The sequence below is a fragment of the Lemur catta genome, chromosome 7, assembly GCF_020740605.2.
Source record: "Lemur catta isolate mLemCat1 chromosome 7, mLemCat1.pri, whole genome shotgun sequence".
Taxonomy (NCBI): Eukaryota; Metazoa; Chordata; class Mammalia; order Primates; family Lemuridae; genus Lemur; species Lemur catta.
In genome coordinates, this window is record NC_059134.1 from 60414053 (window position 1) to 60437321 (window position 23269).

General features: G+C 40.3%; 1 protein-coding gene across 3 annotated transcripts in view; it reads left to right on the forward strand.

Annotated features, from left to right (window-relative positions):
* STIM1 (stromal interaction molecule 1) overlaps positions 1-23269 on the forward strand; it is a 170562-nt gene that overhangs the window by 83590 nt on the left and 63703 nt on the right. For all 3 annotated transcript variants that reach the window (XM_045557322.1, XM_045557324.1, XM_045557325.1), the window contains one exon: positions 7922-8052. In XM_045557322.1, coding sequence (XP_045413278.1) covers positions 7922-8052 — 131 coding nt within the window. The remainder of the gene's footprint in view (positions 1-7921; positions 8053-23269) is intronic.

The following is a 23269-nucleotide window of genomic DNA, read 5'->3' on the forward strand; positions in this document are numbered from 1 at the left end:
TGACATACTGTGTGGCAAACAACATTTGGAATAGTCAAGAAATATTGAACTTGGTGATTGATTAAATGTGGTGACTGAGATGTCAAGGTTTCTGACATAAGCAACTGGAAGAGTAGGAAGTTTTGGGGAAAGAGAATGAGTTTAGAATGGGAAATTAGTAGTTCAGGTTCCTGAGAGATACCACGTGACAATGTCTAGTGGGCAGATGGATTCTGTGGGTTTCTGTGGGTCATAAGTGAAATTTGAACTAGAAACATAATTTTGGGAGTTGGTAATAATTAGTAACTTTTTCTTTTAAATAGAGTCTTGTTCTGTTACCCAGGCTGGAGTGTTGCAGTGGCACAATCATAGCTCACTGCATCTTTGAACTCCTGGGCTTAAGCAAACCTCCTGCCTCAGCCTCCCCAGTAGCTGGGACTACAGGAGCACACCACCATGCCTGGCTAATTTTTCTTATTTGTTTATTTATTTTTAGAAATGGGAGTCTTGTTATATTGCTGAGACTGGTCTCAAACTCTTGGCCTCAAGCTATCTTCCCAATTATCCTCCCAAATAAAAGTCCAACATTTAAAAGTCAGGCAGAGGCTGGGTGTATTGGCTCATGCCTGTAATCCTAGTATTCTGGGAGGCCGAGACATGAGGATTACTTGAGGTCAGGAGTTTGAGACCAGCCTCAGCAAGAGCAAGACCCCGTCTCTACTAAAAAATAGAAAGAAATTAGCCGGACAACTAAAAATAGAAAAAATTAGCCAAGCGTGGTGGCACACGCCTGTAGTCCCAGCTACTTGGGAGGCTGAGGCAGGAGGTCCAGGAGTTTGAGGTTGCTGTGAGCTAGGCTGATGCCACGGCACTCTAGCCCAGGAACAGAGCAAGACTCTGTCTTACATACATACATACATAAATAAATTTTAAAAAGTCAGGCAGAGAGGAGAAACCTGCCTTACACATCAGGGAAAACTAAAGATTTATTCATTCACTCAGTAAATTCTCTATTGACTATCTACTATGTGCCAGGCACTGTGCTAGTCCCTCAGGATACTGTAGTAAATAAAGAAATACCTGCTCTTGTGGACCTTGCTTTTAGTGGAGGGAGATAGATTATAAGCAAATCAAAGAATGAATATATCATGTGCCAGGTGGTATTAAATGCTATGAAAAATGAAAAAGTCCTAAGCTGTGCCCTCAGATATCCTGAAATAATTGCAGTTGTAAGCTGACTGAGGTAAGGCCACAAGAGGTACAAGTCAGAAATGCTGGTGGAAGTCCGATATATATATCATCATGTTGCTCAACATGAATCTTTATATACAGTTGATACTATGGATTATTTTTTGACGAGTGATCCCAGGGAGAGAAGTGAGCTTGATTAGAAGTCAGAGCTTAGAATCTGCAGTCATTTGTGTTAGTGCTGTTTGGGCAGCTGAAACCAGTTGCCAGCTTTGTCCAGAAGAAAATCTCTTTTGAACTCCTGCCCCTTGCTGAGAGGACCCCCTCCCCACTTTTTGGATATGAGGACATGATGTTCTGATAGGTATAGCAACATCTCTCAGATAGGTTGGGGTTTACCCAGCCTAGGGATCTGACTCCTCTCTCCTCTTTGGCTGGCCTGCTGTGTGCCTCAGCTGAGATGTTATATTTCACTGGGGACCTTTCCTGCTAATTCTAGGTCCCAAACCAGTTCCCTTTTTTAGCCTTTACATTTCTGTCCATCCTCCATTCCTGTCCCCCTTATCCCCATTCTATGTCCCATGCTGTTTTATCATTGGAACCTCATGGTCCTTGGCAGAATCTGAAAGTCTTTCCAGGGCTAGTGCTCTCAAGTCTTAGTCTTTTGATCTCTTTCTAAGGGTGAGGGTGGATTCTAATCCCATCAAGAGTGGCTGCAGAATTTGCCATTTATGGCTGGGGAGTGGAGGGTGAAGTGGAAGAAATTATTCTTACCAATGAGGCCCCTGCTGGTAAAACTAGGCAATTTTCAGATTCCTCTCAGGTTCCAGCAAGTGCTGAGGAACAGTCAGACCAGTGCCCTTCTCTACCCCTTGTCTGTACCTTCTTCTTTGACTGCTGTTTCTCTTACTTTTTTCCCTTTGGGCTTGTGTCTTACATCAGACAATCCATTGTCAGGCTCAACTACAGTGGCTCTGCTTTACATACCTACAGGTATCTGTGTTCTCTGGGGAATAAATTACTATTTATTGATGAGGAACTGAAAGTGGCTGGGGGAGAAGGAGTATCAATTAGGTGGATGGTGGATATTGGTGGTGGGAATGGGTGGGTTATACTCAAGAATCCCCTTGCCTTTTGGGGGAGATATGGTTTGGTATTAATTCATGCATGCATGCATGCATTTATTCATTCAGGCAGCATTTACTGATTTCATACTTGATAGGGTAGATGTTAGTGGTGGTGCCATAAGGGACCCTGGGGGATAGAGTGAGTCAGACTTCGTTCTTGCCCTTTTCTGGATGTAGAATGTGAACAACTGAGAATGTGAAAATTAATATAACACAGCTATGTACAAAGTGCTTTGGAACATAGAACAGAGAACGGTGAATGACTAGCTCTGCTTGGGAAAAGGTAAGGAGATTTGGACATGATGGAAAAGACTTTGTGGTTTTGTCTGCCAATAGTTATCAAAGTGTAGTCTGCAGACCATTGTGGGTACACTATGATCTTTTCAGGGGGTCTAGAGGTCAAATCCAGTTTCATAATAATACTAAGATATTATTTACTTTTTTTTTTACTTTGTATATCTTTGCACTGATGTTGCGAAAACAGTGGTAGGTAAGACTGCTAACACCTTAACAGAAATCTAAGCAGTGGCACCAAACTACTAGCAGTCATTGTATTCCTCACCTCCATGCACTCTCAATTAAAAAGTTTTTAACAAAGAAGTAAAAGTCATTAAATTTATTGAATTGTAACTCGTAGTACATGCCTTTTTAAGTATTCTGTGTGATGAAATAGTAAGTGCGTTATGGCTGGGCGTGGTGGCTCACACCTGTAATCCTAGCACTCTGGGAGGCCAAGGCAGGAGGATCATTTGAGCTCAGGAGTTCAAGACCAGCCTGAGCAAGAGCGAGACCCTGTCTCTACTAAAAAATAGAAAGAAATTAGCTGGACAACTGAAAAAATATAGAAAAAGTTAGCTGGGCATGGTGGCGCATGCCTGTAGTCCTAGCTACTCTGGAGGCTGAGGCAGGAGGATTGCTTGAGCCCAGGAGTTTGAGGTTGCTGTGAGCTAGGCTGATGCCACGGCACTCTAGCCAGGGTGACAGAATGGGACTCTGCCTCAAAAAAAAAAAAAAAAAAAGTAGTAAGTGCGCATAAAGCACTTCTGTTATATATAGATGTTTGATGACTATCTCAAGGAAAAGCAGTTGTGTAATTTAGCTGTAAGCTGAACTACCTCCTTTTCTCAGGGAGCACTATTTTTACGTGAAAGAACAACTGACAGACAAACTGTGGTTATTTGGTATTTGGCAGACATTTTCTTGAAGATGAATGAAATGAGTCTTCTACTGTAATGAAAACAACTGGTAGGATTTATTGCCAATGATAAAATTCCAGCTTTTAAATGAAAATTAGATTTTAGAAAACTTGTATCTTTCACTGTGAAATTGACAGCTTCCCTGGATTAAAAGTTTTTCTAATGAAAGTGGTGGTGATATTAATAATTATGATTATTTTGATATTGTATAAATGAAATGTGTCAACATTTGGAAGCTCTGCATAACTCAGTGAACCAATAGTCTCCAAATGACCAGTGCATCATGTTATGAAATCGTGCACATATAAAAGATCTATTCAAAGTGCAAGGTAGACCAATGGATTTTAATGTTACAGAGTACTAAAAGTTCATGTAGTTTCAGATTTCACACTGCAACTAACCTTTAAGAAACCTACCACTTGTTGAGTTTGGGTGTAGTATCAAAGAAGAATATCCACAGTTATCAAAAGGATATTAAAATATGCCTCCCTTTTCCAACTACATATGTGTTTCGATCTTTAATCAAAACAACACATCCCAACAGATTCAATGTGGAAATAACTGTAAGATTATAGCTGTCTTCTATTGAGCCAGACATTAAAAAGATTTGCAAAAATGTAAAACAATCCCATTCTTCTCATGATTTTTTCAGAAAATTATTTTTCATAAAACATATTATTTATATTAATATATGAGACTTATTATTGTTCCAAAATGAATTAATAGCTAAATATAAGAATTGTGTTTTAATTTCTAATACAGTAAATATCAGATAGTTCTTTGGGATTTAAAATTTTTAAATGTATAAAGGGGTCCTGAGACCTATGCTATTCTCAGCCTAGAATTCTTCTCTTTTTTCTCTAGAGAAATCTTACACATAGTTGTACAGTTAATATTTACATCTTTATTTAAAAAACCATTTACTGAACATCTTATCAAGAACCTGGCTCTTTGCTTGTTGCTGGGGACATGGTCCCAAACCCTTATGGAGATCACAGTCTGGAGGGGAAGACATATTAAACAGACAATTGCAACCAAGTATAATAAATGTTACCAGTGATAACATATAAATGTTGTGTGGGTACAGGCTATTGTCAGAGTCTTGCAAACAGCCACTTGCCCACTCACCTAGAACATATGGCCAGTTAGTTTGATTGGACTGTACCTCCTATATCTGATTCTTCATAGTCTGACAGGGAAAGTGGCTGAAGTTAGCAGAAGATGGGAACTTCTCCCAGAGATGCTGCTCTAGGAGGAAAGAAGGATGCTACAAATGTATTGAAGGTCAGCTTTATGCTAGTCCCTATGCTAGGTGTTTTAACAAATGCAGTTTTACTTAATTCTCACAAAAACGCTATACAACAGATTATCATCCTCATTTTGCAGATGAGAAATTGGAGACTCAGAGAAGTTAAACAGCTTGTCCAATAATTATATGGTTTGTGAAGATGGGATTTTTGACATATGTGTTCTGACTCTAAGTTCAGGGCTGTTTAATTGGAGTAAGAATGTATTGCTAAATGGGTGGACCTTCTAAGGTATTTCCAGATTGCTGTGGGAAACTTTGCCAAACTGGAATGTTTAGGAGAAGGTAGAAAAGGTCTCAGCAATGACAGGGATACAGCTTAGAAAATGCTTGCTTGAAGGAGTTATTTGTGAATTTTGGCTGACATAGTTTCTCTGAATAGGATTCTATGGCCATATGGGAATCAAGCTTTTGTATTCCCTCATCTCTAAATCCCTTTAATCCTCTCTATGCCAGATGATGCCAGCTGCAAAGGTCACCTGTCAGTCTGATCAGGTTACAAACCAGAGCCTGGTGTTTGAAACCCAAACTTCTTGGATCTGCTGTAAGCTTTTGGGAAAGGTGCTAGCTGACCTCAGGCCAAGCAGCCTAGAGACCCCCAGTCCCTAGAGCTTGGTAAACTATTTCCATTATTATTATTATTATTTTTTTTGAGACAGTGTCTCGCTCTGTTGCCCGGGCTAGAGTGCCGTGGCGTCAGCCTAGCTCACAGCAACCTCAAACTCCTAGGCTGAAGCAATCCTTCTGCCTCAGCCTTCCGAGTAGCTGGGACTACAGGCATGCGCCACCATGCCTGGCTAATTTTTTTTCTATATATATTTTTAGTTGTCCAGATAATTTCTTTCTATTTTTTTAGTAGAGACGAGGTCTCGCTCTTGCTCAGGCTGGTCTCGAACTCCTGACCTCGAGCGATCCACCTGCCTCGGCCTCCCAGAGTGCTAGGATTACAGGCGTGAGCCACTGCGCCCAGCCTATTTCCATTATTTTAAAAAGTCTACTGGAAGTTATGCTTTATTTAAGATAAGCCTGTGTGCAGATACAGGCTAATGAGAAGATTGGATTTCTTTCTGTTGGGTCAGAAAGCTATCAATCCAATGTGATTTAGGTGTGCCACCTATTATTTTCTAGAACAGGGCTCAGCAAATTATGGCCTGTGGGCCAAATCCAGCTCATGACTTGTTTTTGTAAATGAAATTTTATTAGAATACAGTCAAGCATGTTTTGTCTATGAATGCTTTTGTGGTATAATGGCAGAGTTAAGTAATACAACAGAGACTGTATGGCCCCCAAATCCTAAATTGTTTAATCTGGCCCTCTACATAAAAAGTTTACTGACCTGTAATCTTGCTTCTTTCTGTCAGGGCACTTAGCACATAGTGTTTTACTTGCCTCTCTCACTTTTGTAACTGAGCTCCTGAGAGCAAAGATGAGATATGATTCGTATTTTTATGCCCTGTGCTGATTATAGGGGCTGACATATGAAGAGCACTCAATAAATGTTGTTTAAATGGGTGTATCACATGTTGATCAAAAAGCTCTTATATATGCTTTTTTTATTTTATTTTATTTTTTTGGGAGGGAGAGAATCTCACTCTGTCACCCAGGCTAGAATATAGTAGCATCATCATAGCTCAGTGCAACCTCAAACTCCTGGGCTCAAACAATCCTTCTGCCTTTGTCTCCCAAGTAGCTGGGACTACAGGCATGAACCACCATGCTGGGCTAATTTTTCAATTTTTTATGGAGATGGGGTCTCGCTCTTGTTCAGGCTAGTCTGGAACTCCTGACCTCAGGTGATCCTCCCACCTCGACCTCCCAGAGTGCTAGGATTATAGGTGTGAGCCACTGTGCCTGGCCTGCTTTTTTAATTTTAATTTTTTTTTTTTTTTTGTGGTAGAGATAGAGTCTCACTATGTTGCCCAGGCTGGACTCAAACTTTTGGCCTCAAGTGATCCTTCCACCTCAGCCTGCCAAAGTGCTGGCATTACAGGTATGAGCTGCTGTGCCCAGCCTTATATATGCTTTTGAGTAGTACCAAAACAGGGGTAAGGGTAGCAAAAAGTTATGTTGATTATGCTAATCTCAGTGCTGTGTGCTTCATCTATGAAGTAGTGATGGTGGGCAGAGGAAAACTATACCCCAGACCTCTTAAGGTGTTGTATCAGATGAGCCCAGGACCTTTAGACATCTAATAGATATTTACTGGCTATAACTGTCTATGGCAAGACATAAGATGTGAGAAGTTTCCCCAGACAGCCTGTGGCTGACCTTATATATACCAATAGTGGCAAAATGAACAAAAAAGAAAACCATACATTATTCTGGCACTGGGTCTAATTGGCTGCTGTCTTGTTTCCAGAAAGATTGTATTAATTTACATTTGTTTATTTGACTGATCAAAAATGATACCTCATGGCTGGGTGTGGTGGCTTATGCCTGTCATCCTAGCACTCTGGGAGGCCGAGGCGGGAGGATTATTTGAGCTCAGGAGTTTGAGACCAGCCTGAGCAAGAGCAAGACCCTGTCTCTACTAAAAAAAATAGAAAGAAATTAGCTGGACAACTAAAAATATGTATAGAAAAAATTAGCCAAGCATGGTGGTGTGTACCTGTAGTTCCATCTACTCGGGAGGCTGAGGCAGTAGGATCGCTTAAGCCCAGGAGTTTGAGGTTGCTGTGAGCTAGGCTGACGCCATGGCAGTCTAGCCTGGGCAACAGAGTGAGACTCTGTCTCAAAAAAAAAAAAAGATAACTCATTTGAGTATGTATTTCTTTGATTACTAGTGAGTTTAAACTTTTTTCCTCTGTTTATTGGCTATTTGTATTTTCTCTCATTTGTGAGTTACCTATTTATGTTCTTGTCTAGATCCCAGTGCATTCCTAGTTCTTTGCTAGACTTCCCTGCCAGGGAACTATTAGGATGATAAAGCATTGTCTCTGTATGGGAGAGCTCAGCATATTCTTGGGGAGATAGTCTAAGGCCAGATGAAACATTTCCCTCACAGTATGTATAGCTGGTTCAGTGCTTATGTGAGGAATCAGATGCTAGAATCTAAAGGCTATGACAGGTAGGTGATAGAGGCTGGGTGGCAGCTCTAAGTAATGTCTCTTGCTTTTCTTATACAGAGTTTTGCCGGATTGACAAGCCCCTGTGTCACAGTGAGGATGAGAAACTCAGCTTTGAGGCAGTCCGCAACATCCACAAGCTGATGGATGATGATGCCAATGGTGATGTGGATGTGGAAGAAAGTGATGAGGTGAGCTCTCTCATTCTGCCGTGATTCTCCTCTCTTCCTGTGTGATAGTTCCTGTGAGCTGCCTAGACACACTGTTAACTGGGGAGAAATATTCTCTGCTGGAGGCTGGCGTAGTGGCTCACACCTGTAATCCTAGCACTCTGAGAGGCTGAGGTGGGAGGATCACTTGAGCTCAGGACTTCAAGACCAGCCTGAGCAAGAGTGAGACCCTGTCTCTATTAAAAATAGAAAAAGTAGCCAGGCACAGTGGAGGGTACCTGTAGTCCCAGCTACTTGGGAGGCTGAGGCAGGAGGATCGCTTGAGCCTAGGAGTTTGAGGTTGAGTGAGGTATGATGACACCACTATACTCTAGCCAGAGTGACAGGGTGAAACTGTGTCTCAAAAAAAAAAAAAAAAAAAAAAAATTGTCTACTGGCTTGTTCTCTAGGAATTCATACCCCTCAGGGGAGGTGGCTGTCAGCAGAGCAGCCTCTAGGAGCCAGCCTGTCAGAGTGCAGGCTTTATGCCTGTGTCTGGGCCTGGGCTGGCTCCCACTTGCCTACTGGCTAGTAGCATAATGCTGAGTGAGCTGTGTTTGAGAGGGAGAGGGAATCCCTGAGGTGGTTCTCTATGGTTTCCCTGGATCTTTATTGTAATCCTGCTGTAGATGGAGGGCATCAATCTGTACTCAGCCCTGTCTTGGCATATGAGAGGGAAGACAAGACAGTCTGTGTCCATATAGTTTTATAAAATAAAATAAAAGAAAAAAATAGAAAGACAAGACAGTCAGATCCTGCCCTCTGGGAGTTTATACTCTAATTGGGAGGAAGAAAAAGATCTTCCTAGAAAGATCATTCTGAATTCCAGGCTGCAGTTTTTGGGAGCCAGTTGAGTGGTCCTGATAGTAAGAGTTAGGGGAGTCTCTAATTGGAAAAAAGCTCTGTTACCGTTTCATCTTTTGCCGTTACTACTATAGACGCAACTCAGCAGAGCCCAGAGTACAAGGTCATCATGTGTGAAAAGCTTTAAAAGCTTCTTGATTTCAAGCTCAACATGAACCAGCAGTTTGATGAAGCTGTCAAGTTATGCCAAATCTTCAATAGTGATATAGTTACATCATGAAGAAGGAGATAAGCCTAGTCTCTCCTCTCTGCTAATTAGCCAACCTTGAATTGTGAGTTCAATTTCGGATCTCATGTTGTCAGAAAGATTTGGAACAGTGAGGACCTATACAGAAAGGCGAGCCGTGAATAATGAAGAGTATGGAAACTATGAAATGAAGAGCATTGAACACTAGGCAATAATATTTATTAAGTGTCAATTATGTGTGCCATGCACTGTTAGGTACAGAAATGGGACAGTAAGTAAGACAGATACAGTCTGTCCTCATATAACTTATAGTCTAGTGAAGAAACGTTAGCCTGGAGAAGAGGAGACTGAGGTTATATAATTTCCATCTTCAAATACATAAGAAGTGGAGAAATCAGACTTAAATAACTATGATAGTAACAATGAAAAACACAGCACTAGCTGTCATTTATTGAACTCTTACTGTATGTCAGACACAGTGTTAAGCTCTTTGCATAGTTTCTTTAAAAGACTTTAACAGCCTTGTAAAGTTGGTATTATTACCAAGGACTGGAGTCTTGGAAAGGTTAAGCATTTTGTTCAAGGACACGCTGGATATGAGCTCAGATCTGATTTCAAAGCCCATGCTCTTAAGTACTGCTGTATTGTTTCCCTTATTCTAAGGGCAGAACCACAGCCAATGTGGGAAAAGTAAAAATAGGCATATTCTTCTAGAATAAAGAATTGACTAACAGTCAGAGCTATCTTGCCATAGAATAGGATTCCTTGGCAGATAATTGAACTCTCTATCACTGAAGATGGGCAAGTAGAATACAGAACTCCAGTGATTGCTCAGCAGAGGGGATTCTTCTGTTAGGATGAACCAGATAATGGTCAAGGAATTTAAAGGAGGAGAAAAATAGACTTCTTAGAGGAAAAGTAGAATTGAATAGTTTGGAAGGGGTAGGGCTGTCTGAATAGTGGAGAACCAGCGTGAGCAAAGTTGTAGAGGTAGTAAGAAGCATGGTGGGTTGGTTTGGTTCAACAGAGGGACTGTGGTAGAAAACCACAGAACAAAATGTTGGAAAGGAAAGTGGGGCCCAGGTAACAAGGCTGAGATATGCATGTACTTGTTGAACAAGGCAATTATAGGTTCTTAAGCAAGGACAACAACCATGATGAAAATATCTGAAATTTTGGTCACAGCTAGAAGTGTCACTGGCTTTCAAAGGACCAAAATTTTATTTGTCTCTGCTGAGAATAGAGCCACATTCCTGGTGGTGAATCAGGCCTATAGGTGTCCTGATAACTGTCCTAGGGCTTGGGGACAAAACTGGGGAATGGATGGAGAAGAATAATATAATCCCAGATCTATAAATTCCTGGATATCTTTGTTATCAGCTCCTCCTCTTTTTTTTTCACATTCTCCTGAATTGCTTTGTTAATGAGGGGAGGAATAAAATGTTCTTTTTAGAGGAATGTTACCACAACAAAAAGCTCATCAGCACAAACTGTTCCAAAATAACACAAAAGCTGTCACCCTACTCTTCTTTGCGCCAGTGGTGAGCTGTTCTTTTTCAGCATAGCTTTTGCCTTGCCTTGGTTTCCACTGCTCTCCCTGCATTCCCAGGCCTGTGGTGGTTAGAGAGGACTGATAGTCTGGGTGTTCATGATTAATCACACACTACTGTCCTTGAGAGAGAAAGTAGCAAAATGTATGTGCTTAAGTCAGTGTAAACGTACATGAGACAGCCTTGGAGTTCAGGATCTAGCTAGAAAGTTGGCTCGATAGCTCAGGGCTTAGAATATTGGGTAATGGCTAGTGAGGTACCAGGGATGAAACCCTGGTTGTATTGGCCATCAAGGGCTTGATACTTTTATGACCCGTCTAAAAACATTGCTGATTACTCAAGAACCTTAGTAGAAGTCTGAAGGGGGGGCTCAATTTAGGCCTTTTATTTAGCCTCATATTGGTAACTTTTTCACATAACTGAACTGAACTTCAGTGCTAGATCTTTTAAAATTTTTGCCATTTTTGAAGTAAGTCTTCTTACAGGTTATTATGACAAGTGTTAACTTTCTTTGTATGAATCAAAGCATGTCTTCAGGGCCTCTTGCACTATTGCCCAGTACTTAGATTCCTATATGCATTGTGGTTACTTCTTATAGTTTTCCTGTCTCTTCTTTGATTCATTCTCATTTCTCATTGCTGTATCTAATCTGCTGTGAGCTGTTAAATTAGACTTATGGTAAACTGAAACTCAGTAGGCATTTTATAGAAAAATTTATAATCATTTATGTGTGGAGCAACTTGTCTGGTTGCTCAGGTGCCATCTTTGCTTGCTTTTGTTACGGATGGCAGAGGCTACGTATCGTGGACCCTTCTGATGAGCAAGATGGCACAATTGGTGATGGTGCCCTGCTTGCAAAACTGGCAGGGAGTTCTACTAGGCTGGCAGTATGAGACTTCAGGACCTGTGTTCTATTCAAACCTCTGGTGGGGTTATTGCCCACGGGCAGAGGATTTGATGTGGTGGATGGTTCTGTCAGGTCGTCCTAACTATCTGAGGTGGACAGACAAAGGCCTACCAGAAACCACTGTCCCCTGACTGGACTAGACATTTTGAGAGCAGTGTTATTTTCCTTTTTGGAAACTCAGGGCATTCATTCGGCCATTAAACAAATTCTTACTGAATACTTACATGCTAGGCACCATTCGAGGGCTAGGGATTCCATGGTGAACAAAACAGATAAGATCCTTGCTTTTGTGGAGCTTACATTCTAGTGATCTATATGTCACAGGTGATTAAGGGATAAGAAAATTTTTAAATTAGGCAGAACTGTGATCAGATTATAGTAGTTTAGTGACTTCTCCTTTGGTTTTTCTCAGGGTAAAATGGTGGTTAATGATTCCTACCCTTGCGGGGTTGTAGTCAGAATTAAGTGAGAAAAGTACTGTAAAAAGTTCTCAGCACAAATAAAGAACTGTTAACATTCAACAATAGAAAATAAGCAACTTGATAAAAATGGGAAAAGTTTTGAACAGAGACTTCACCAAAGTAGATATATAGATGGCAAATAAGCATATGAAAATATGTTCAATATTATTAACTGTTAGGGAAATGCAAATTAAAATCACAATGAAGTACTACTACATACCTAGTAGAATGGCTAAAATTAAAAAATGGACAATATAAAGTTCTGAGCAAGAGGAAGAGCCACTAGAACTCTTGCTGATGGAAATGTGTGATGATACAGCAGTCTGAAAATGTTTGGTAGTTTCTAATAAAGTTAAACATAGCTTACTATATGTCCCAGCAATTCCACTTCTAGGTATTTATCCCTATAGATAAATAAAAATTTATATTCACTCTAAAACCTATATATGAATATTTATTGTAGCTTTATTCATAATTGCCAAAACCCAAACATAACCCAAATATCCTTCAATGTGTGAATGGATAAACAAACTGGAAAACTAGTCAGCAATAAAAAGGCATGAACTATTGATACACATAGCATAGGTGAATCTCAAAAGCATTATGCTGAGTGAAAGAAACCAGTCTCAAAAAATTATATACCATATGATTCCATTTATGTGACATTCTGAGAAAGGCAAAACTGTAGTGATGGAGACTAGGTCAGTGGTTACCAGGGGTTGGGGTATGGGAAGGGTTTGACTGCAAAGGGAATTTTTTTTGTATAATAGAACTGTCCTGTGTCTAGATTGCCAGGGTGGTTACTAAATATGTGTTAAAACTCGTAGAATTATATACCAAAAAAGTTAATTTCGTTATATGTTAATTTAAAAAAAACTCCCAGCATAGTACCTGAAACATAATTCAAGTTCAGAACTTGAATGCCGAATGCTACTTTCCCCTTTCTCTTTCCTCTATTTCCAGGAAATCAAGAAGCATTTGACAGTTGTATTTTAATGTTTGTCTGATTGATTTGTTTCTCCCACCAAATTTTGAGCTCCTTTAGGGAAGGGACTGATCTTACCTGGTTTGTCTCTGTTTTCCCCAATGCCCAGCAGAGCCTGTTACAGAATATATGCTTAATCACTGTATTGAATGACTGACCAATATCGCTATAGCATCATAGTATCAGGCTGAGATGAGAGTCCTGAGCAAGGGTATGATCACACATTTTGGGGGCTGGGGATAGGTAGGTAGCAGTATGAACCCAGGAAGCTTCAGTATCTACTTAGGATTCAGTTAGTGTCTGTGGTGTCTGGTATAGGAGTATAGCACAAGGTTAAGAGCTTATGCTCTGGAATCATACAGACCTGACTCTGCCTTTTACCAGTTGTAGAAACCTAGAGAAGTTACATAATCTCTTTCTGTCTCAGTTTCTTCATTAGAAATTGGAGTAATAATAACAGTAGGTACCTCATAAAGTTGTTGTGAAGATTAAATGAATAATGCATATAAAGCACTTAGTACAATGCCTGGCACATAAGAGAAGCTCAATAAAAGTTACCTTTTATGGTTATTATTATTATTTTTATTGTTATCATCAGAAAGAACATAGATTTTGATATAAAACTTGCTTTGCCACTTATTGGCTTGTGACCTCAGGCAAATAACTTTACTTCACTGAGCCTTGTCTTTTTTCCAGCTATTTGAGGAGAGATGTTGTGAGAATTTAATGTGTATAAAGCCCCAAGCACAATACCTGGCACATGATAGGTGCTGAATCCATGTTTTTTTCCTCCCTAAGCATGAAGGTATAGGTAGTGAGGGTTGGCCGGTATAGCAAAATTCCAAATCAGCTGTCTCATCATCCATGGCACCACAGTATTCGGCTGTGGGAGTCGGCACCAGCAGCGTGGCTGGCCAGTACACTGCAGGAGGTAGTTCTGTCTTTGCCTGAGTGATTGATATTAAGGGAAGGGGGCATGGTAGAGCAGGATTATACATTTCTAGGGACTAGAACATTTCTGGCAGCTCAGCTGGCCTCCTACCCATGCCTGTGTATTTTAAAAAAGGTCTGGCTTTAAAAAGGTCTGAGTGAGGACTTAATTATTTTTCCAAACCCATTTGGAAGGCTAGAGTATTTTTAATAACAAAGCCATATTATGGTACTATGTTAATGGAAAAAGACCCAAACTCTGTAAAATAATTTAAAGAGGTTTATTCTGAGCTGAATGTGTGTAACTAATCTGGAGCACATGCCCTCAAGAGGTCCTGAGAAAATGTGCCTGTGGTAGCAGGGTTATAGTTTGGTTTTATACATTCATGGAGACAGGAACTACATGTAAGACCCTAAGTTAGTACATGGAGACATGGAAGGCTTACATTGGTTTGACCCTAAAAGGTGAGATATCTCAAAGCATGTTTTGGTCGGGGGTGGGGTGGGGTGGGGTGGGGGGCGCGGTGGCTTATGGGTTACAGGTGGGTTTAAAGATTCTTTGATTTGTAATTGGTTAAAGAAATGAAACTTTGTCTAAAGGCTTGAAATATTTTAACTTACGGTTGTCTGTTAATCAGAGACAATCCACTGGACATTTACCAGAAACTCAGGTGATCTATTGAGTAAATTGATGGTCAGCAGGTGTAGTTTGAGCTTTATCTTGTATAGCCTTAGGCCTGTTAATGAGTTACAAAGGACATCTGCAAGAAGGGAGGGGATTATGGGGAGGCATGTCTGACCTCCCTTCTCATGGCCAGCAACTCTGCTTCGGGGTATTTCTGGGGTCCCCTTGCCCAAGAGAAGATCCATTCAGTCAGCTAGAGAGTTTAAGATTTTATTTTAGTTCACAACTGTCATGAGACTTGCTTGAACTTTAGCAGGGTACAAGCAGACCTGTTTTCTTTGTTTTTCATTGTCCCACTCAGAGGCATGCTAGGTCCTAGGAGGCAGGGATAATTTAGGAAACTGGTACCACTTGGAATCAAGGCTAAGGCAGCTAAACTCTGAGGGGAGCCAAAGGGCCCGGGGTGGGGGGAACATGGACTTGATAGGAAGTAGTATATAGGGAAAGAAGAGGAAGCCCAATGCTGTGGCTAGCATGGGTTAATTTGGTTGAAGGTAAGTAGCTGGGTTTTACACAAAAGTTATTACTATAATTAATAATAATTGTATTTTCCCTTAGGCTTTAGGGCTCATTTCCTTCTATTGAGATAACTATAGACAACCCCTAAGTATTCTCCTGCCTCCGATCTCTCCCTGACAGCCCATGTTGTACATGCTGCCAGTGATCTTCTTAAGCTACATTTGGGTTCTGTGTCTCCTGCATGATTTCCTTTTGCTATTTCTTCTAATTTCCTGTGCCTGGCACTCCATCTCTTCAAATCTGGCCTTAGCCTTTCTTAATTTTCTAGGCATACCTCCTACCACTTTGGTCTGGCTCCAGTTCTCTTTGTTTCATAAACATTCTATGTTTATTTCCAGTCCCCCTTCTTTGCTCAGATATTTCTCCTTACCTGGAATTAACCCTTCATACTGCTCTCCACACCCCTGGCCGATCTGATTCAATCTTCATTGGCCTCTGGAGTGTGCCAGACTCACTTTTGATGATCCTTCCCTGACTTTCCATCCCCATTGATCTCCATCTTGGCACTAACTCCCACAGCACATAGTCTGTATCTGTCAATTTATTAATAACACTTACTTAGAAATTGTCTTGCTTTATGCCTTGGTGACTTCGATTGTATTGTTTTGTCTATAAATTTGTCTTTCTGCACTAATACTGGTATTACTAAAGCACAACTCATCAGATTATTCCTACCTTGTAAAGGGAATGTGGTGGAAAGAGAGCATCTCTACCATGTGCCAAGCCCTGTGCCAGCTGATTACATACACGATTTAATCCTCAACCACTCCATGAGCTAGGTGTTATTAACTCCATTTAGAGATAATAAAACTATAAATGTGTGGCTTGCCTTTGCTTACTTAATTAATCTAAATTCTGATCTGCCTCTCAATGCTCCCACAATCTGGTTTTAGCTCATCCTATTAGTTCATATTACACTGCATTCCCTTACTCTATGCTACAGACATCCCAAACATGCTTTTCGTATCCCACCATTGTGCTCGTACACCACATAAATTCTTAACTTGGCATCTCTCTGCCTCCCATTTGCCTGTAAAAATTTCACTCGTCCACCAACGCCTAGATCAGGGTTTCTCAACCTCAGCTTTGTTGATATTTTGGGCCAGATAATTCTTCACTGTGGGGGGCTGTCCTGTGCATTGTAGGATGTTTAGTAGCATCCCTCACATCTACACACAGGGTGCCAGCAGTGAACCTCCCTCCAGGCCCCTCTGGTTCGACAACCAAGAATTTTTCCAGTTATACTTGTCAGTTGCCTTGGGGGACAAAATTGCCCCCAGTTGAGAGCTGTTATACTGGCCTAGATTAAATGTTGTTTCCTCTAAGAAATCTTGTTTGTTCTCTTACTGTGGGAAGTAATTCTTCCTCTTTCACTTTCAAGAGTACTTGGCATGAACCTCACATTTGGCATGTTGCTCTGTTCTGTATTGTAATTGGGTCTATCCTTATCTGTCCTACTAGGTAGATTGTGAGTGCCTCTAGGGGGCAGGAACCAGGTTTTATTCATCACTGTTTCTCCCATTGTGTTTGGTGCAAGGTCTTACTCATGAAAGTGCTGAATTGAGATTTTTTTTTTGAATTTTGAATTTGAAAGCAAAGATTCTATCTTACCGTGTGCTCTTTAAATTGTTTCCCTAGAGCAGAGCAAAAGTATGGAGTTGCTAGTCAATGGTATGGGGAGCAGGGTGCTTTGTACTTGTGAGTTACCTGCTAGGATAGAAACTGAGTCAGTGTTGAGTTGTTTTTCTGGAGTTGCTAGGGTCTGGGCTTCAGACATTTTAGTGTATGACCTGTAAGTCTGATCTACTCCGTAGTGCTCTTCCCTACCCCTCTACCCCATGCTATGAATCATGTGCAGAATCTGGATGGAGGTTAAGATCGCTAGTGCAAATAATAGGAAAGACATATGGAAAAATACATGCCAGAGGGGCATAAGTGAAAAAAAGAAAAAAAAGAAGACACTGAGAATACTGAAAGGTTATGTAGTTGAGGAAAAGTGTGTACTTTTGGAGCAAGAAAGATCATAGTGTACTTTTGCCAATTATTAGTTGTATGACTTTGAAAATTTCCTAAACTCTGTGAGCTTTCATTTCCTCTCTGTCAAATGGGGACAGTAATTTCTACCTTGAAGGATTATGGCAAAGATGAAATTAAGTCATGTGTATAAAGTTCCCAGCCTGTGGTCTAGTTTGTAGTAGCATTATTACTACTACTTTTGCTACTAGCATTGCTGCAATGTGCTAGGCCTGTGCTGGATACTCTTATATACACTGTCTCATGTAATCCATACAAGAAACCATGAGACAGATACTAATTTTTTCCATATAACCGGTAACAAAACAGACTGAGTTAACTCATAGTGAACCATTTTTGGGGTTATTGCAACTCTTATCTCCATCAGGCTAATGGCAATGTTCTAAATTTAGATTGTACTGATGGTTGCATACTTCTGTGAATATACTAAAAACCACTGAGTTTTACACAATAATTGGTATGTGTAAAGATGTTATCAGTAAGGATATTAAAATAAAAATGTCACTGCATTGGTTGGAGTTGGGTGTCACCACCCACTTGCCTTTCTGTAGCCCAACTCAAGAATCCCTAGGGCTCTTTAGAGAACACTTTGAAAGCCATGTTGATTTCTGTCTTTATTTCCCTTACCCCCAACTTTGATAGAGATGCAGTGGTGCTTCCAAGTCTGAAGTACCCATGGTTCCTGGAAGCACATCCCTTTTAGCTAACTGACAGCAAGTTTGCCTCTGTTTCTGGGCAGGTATAGATATACCAGACTGAAGAGTACTGGGCATTCTCTTTGGGAGAATTCCTCCTTTTTTCCTTCCCTCTCTCCTGTTTTTCTTTCTTTCCTTTCTTTTTCTTTTTTGTAGTTAGTGCTGCTTCTGGGGAAGCTAAGATGTGAAAGAAACTGGGACAACCCTGGTGGTAATTCCTTTTAATTCACATACCAGGGAGCTAAATTAATTAATAAATGAATTTCTTAAATTATTTGGACATTAACTTTTTTTTTAAAGAGACAGGGTCTCACTCTGTCACCTAGGCTGGAGTACAATGATGCAATCATAGCTCGCTATAACCTTGAACTCTTAGGCTCAAGCAATCCTACTGCCTCAGCCTCTCAAGTGGCTATCACTACAGGTGTGCACCATTACACCTGGCTAATATTCTAATTTTTTGGTAGAGATGGGGTCTTTCCATATTGTCCAGGCTGGCCTTGAACTCCTGGTCTCAAACAGTCCTCTTGCCTTGGTTTCCTAAAGTGCTGAGATTACAGGCATGAGCCACCATGCTCGGCCTGACATTAACTTTTTAAAAGTCTAAGCAGGCTAGTGCGATGGTAGTGGGTTATGAGAACCTATTAACAGTATCACTAAAGTTGGTATACAACCCCCCACTGCTAAATTTGACTGTCTTAAAAAAAAAGAAAAAAGAAGATGAAATAAAAGTCAAAGGATGAGCTTTGGAGTCTGACCTGGGTTCAGATTCAAGCTTTGCAGTGTACTAGGTATAAGGCCAAGTGGTTTGGAGACTCATTTTCTTGGTGTACAGATGAAAATAAGATACTCTTTGCCTTTGACAAGACTTCAGGCTGGTGAGAGAGGCCAACATATACACAGGTAATAATAATAATAGCACATTTTAAGGGTTCTAATGGTGGTATGCACAGGGTCTGTGTGAGTTTCCAGAGAAATCAGAGTACAGTGATCTAACATGTACTGGTGTAGCGGAAGACACATTATCAGCTGGCACTCAGGCAAGGGTACCAGTTGCCAGACAAGCTGAGCTACATATCAGAGGGAGTAGGCATAGTTTGCAATCTGTCCCAGTGCCTCAGCCAGATACAGGATGAGGCAGCAGCTCCCCCAGATGGTACCCCTCATATTTTCAGGAAAACCCAGACGGTGGCTTGCTTTGACAGACAGGGAAATTCTTTCTCACTAAGCAGGCTGTTGTTTTCCTTCTTTCCCTCTTTGTTGTTGATTCTACTTTGTCTATTCTGGATGGCAATCCTGTTGATGACAGGGATTAGTTACACTTGTAAGGCTTCTCTGTGTATGTATCTATATATGTGTATATGTCTATATGTGCCTTTGTGTTTATGTTTCTTTGTATATGTATATACATTATTTTGTGCTTGTGTGGGTATGTGTTTTTCTGTATTTAGATGTGTGTATGTGTATGACAAGAAATAGAGGGAAGGGAGAAACATTGAGCCAAGGAAGTAGGGGCTGAGAGAAAGCCCATAAACCAGGTTAAGGATCAAGGAAAGGTTGGGGGGCAAAGGATTAGGCCTACAGTATAGTACACAGGAGCTAGAAGTAAAAACAGAGCCAGAAATGTAATCAGAAGCCCAAAGATGCTGTTAGTCTAGGCAGGATCTGGGCCTTACAAAGTGATAGGCAGAACACAAGTATCATCTAGGAGTGAGGAATGGTTAAACTAGCAGAGAGAAAAAAGCCCTGATACAGGTATTAAACTTATGACTCTTTCTGTCTAATGAGGAATAAGAAGCTGGCTCCCAAGGCACTGCTTGCCTTCATACCTAACTGGGTTTTGTGTTTGACTATACATGTATTTCTTCAAGTCTTTCTGCACATGTCTGTATCTGCATGTGGATCACGTTCCGTGTACTTCATGGCATTAGGAAGAACTAGTTTCCTATTCAATGTCTGATTCACTTGAGGGTCAATGACTTTCCTTTTATTCCTTGTGTTCTCCCCTCAGTCCTTCTTTCTCTCTTCTTTCTCCAAACATATTTAGTGTCTGCTCTGTGCTGGATGCTGGATATGAAAAGACTAACAAGGAAGATAAATTTCCTACCTACAAAGGTCTCACATATTATTGATGCAGAAAGACATACATGTTTAATCCTGATAGGTGCTGTGACAAGAGATGAGCACTGCATGATCTGGAAGTACAGAAGAGGGAAGTTAACCCATCTGATGATGTCAGGGAAGACCACCCAGAAAAGGTGTTGCCTGAGACAAATTTTGGTATATGAATAGGAGTTAACATGGGGACAGGGTGAGAAGGATATACCAAGTGGAGGAACAAGTATGATGTCCTTGGGAATCTGATCTGTGATTCAGTGGTTCTTTTAACTCGAGCATAGAATGTAATAGTGGGGCAGGGAGGGAAAGGTGGGGAGTGAGGTTGGAAAGGCAGGCGTTAGCCACATTTGCATGCCATGCTGAGGAACTTGGATTTTGTCCCAAAGATGATGAGCTTAGAAGTAAACAGAGCTGGCCCTAATTCTGACTGAAGGTATGTCAGGAGCAGGTTTTGCAGAGGAGGTGAAACTGGAACTTGATTTTTAAAGATGAGCAGGAGTTTCCCAAATGAAGAAAGGAAGAGGAGCATTCCAGGAAAGGGGAAATTTATGAATAAAGGCAAGAGGCAGGAGTTGGGGAAGGAATGTGTTTGTCTTACTCTCTTATATTCTCTGTCTCTGAGCCTGTTCCCCTACCTACCTACTGCCCAAAGGTAAGTGGCATTTATAAGGAACATGTAATGAGTTCTCAACTCTTTTTACCAAGTTGATTGAAGTGCGGGTTGTATTTTGTTAATGGAGTCCTGGTAGTTTTCCTGCTGTTGAGTGTTTGGCTGGGTTTTTGATTCTCCTAGGGCCTTGGAAAGCCAAGCAGAGGGATGGTAGTATGGGTGAAAACAGAGAGGGCAATCAAAGATGCTTGGGAATTGGTAAGGGAGAGAGATTTCCCTAGAACCTGAAGCCAGACTGGAGGGAGGTTAAGGTGTGTCTAGTACAGGGGTTAGCAAACTATGGATTACTTCCTGTTTTTCGTACAGCCTGCAAACTAAGAACAGTTTTTACATTTTTAAATAGCTGGGGGGAAATCTAGCAAAGAATTTTGTGATGTGAAATTTATATGAAATTCAAATTTCAGTGTCCATAAATAAAATTTTATTGGCACATAGCCACTCTCATTGATTTACATATTATCTATTACAGCTTTTGCACAAGAACAGTAGAGTTGAGTAGTTGTGACAGAGACCATATGGACCACCAAGCCTAAAATATTTACTGTCTGGCCCTTTACAGAAAAAGTTTATCTGGCCCCTGTTCTAACCTATCGATTTTTTTTAGAAGCTTTATTGAGATTTAATTCACATACTAACTATACAATTCACCCACTTTTAGTGTACATTTCAGTGGGCTTTAGTGCACCCATCACCACAGTCAATTTTAGAACATTTTTATCACCTCAAAAAGAAACCCTATACACATTAGCTGTTGTCTTCCTGTCTCCCCATTTCCCCCAGCCCTAAGCAATCACTAATCTACTTTCTGTCTATAGATTTGCCTGTTGTGGACATTTCACATACATGGAATCTTATGTGGTCCTTTGTAACCAGCTGTTTACACTTAGCATGTTTTCAAGGTATCATGTTGTGTCAGTACTTCATGTATATGTTCTTGTACATATATCTGTACTTTATTCCTTTTTATGGCCAAATAATAGTCTATTGTATGGACATCCCATTTTGTTTAGCCATTCATCAGTTGATGGACATTTGGTTTGTTTCACCTTTTGGCTATTATGAATAACGCTGCAATAGATATGTACAAGTTTTTGTATGAACATGTATTTTCTGTTTTTGTTCTGACATATATTTTCATTTCTCTTGGGCATATTCCTATGAATGGAATTGCTGGGTCATATGTTAACTCTGTGTTTACCTGTTTGAGGAACTGCCAGACTGTTTTCCAAAGTGGCTGAACCATTTTTACATTCCTGCCAGCAGTATATGAGGGATCTGTTTTCTCCACATCCTCATCAACACTTGTTACTATCTGACTTTTTGATTACAGTCACCCTAGTAGGTATGAAGTAATATCTCATTATGGTTTTGATTTGCATTTCTCTGATAACTAATGGTGTCAAACATCTTTTCGTGTGCTTAATGGGCATTTGTATATCGTCTTTGCAGACGTGGTTTTTCAGATCCTTTGTTCATTTTTAAATTGGGTTATTTGTATTTTTGGTCTTGAGTTGTTAAAGTTCTTTATATTTTCTAGATACATGTATTTATCAAATAGATCATTTGCAATTATTTTCTCCCATTCTGTGGGTTGTATTTTTGCTCTCTTGATGATGCCCTTTGAAGCACCCATTTTCAATTTTGATGAAGTATATTTTATTTTACTTTTTTGCTGTTGTTGTTGCTGCTCATGCTTTTGATGTCATATCTAGGAATCCATTGCCAAGTCCAAAGTCATGATGACTTACTCCTGTGTTTTCTTCTAAGAATTTTAAAGGCATCTGAAGCTTAACACGTACCTAACTGTATTACTTTATCCAAAATCTACTCTACACATAGTCTTCCTCATCTCAGTTGAAGGCAACTATATTGTTTCAATTGTCTGTGCCAAAAACATTCTAAATAGTCCATAATTCCTTTTATATTCCACATCTATTGGTAAATTCTGTGGGTTCTACCTTCAAAATATATCGAAAATATAATAATTTCTTACTACCACTCCACTGCAGGTACAAAGGCTCAGTAGCCTCCTAACAGATAACCATGTCTACAGTCTATTCTCAACATAGCAGACAGAGAATTAAGAAAAAAAACAAACAAACAAAAACATAAACCACCTCATTTCACCCCTCTGCTCAAAACCCTGTAATAGCTCCACTTTTCATTCAGTGTGACAGCCAGAGTCACCACAAAAGTCAGCAAGGCCCTCTGTAATCTGGCCTCTACTTACGATTCTGATCTCCTCTCCTACTTATACCCCCCTTGGCCACTCACTCTAGCCACACTCATTGCTGTTACTTAAATACTTCTTTGTGCTACTGTCTTAGGGGCTTGGTTCTGGCTCTTGCTCCTGCCTGGAATATTCTTCCCTTAGATAAGCACTTTGCTAACTCCCTCATATTCCCAATATATTCCCTTACAATGTATTTTTGTTTCTTATACTTCACCTTATCAGTGAGACCCTTCCCAGACTACCCTGTTTAATGATGAAATCTGCGTCTATACCTGTACCCTATTCCTGGCATCCAGATCGGCAGTATGCATCACTTTTTTTAAAATTAAAAAATTCTTTTTAATTTTTAAGAACTTATCAC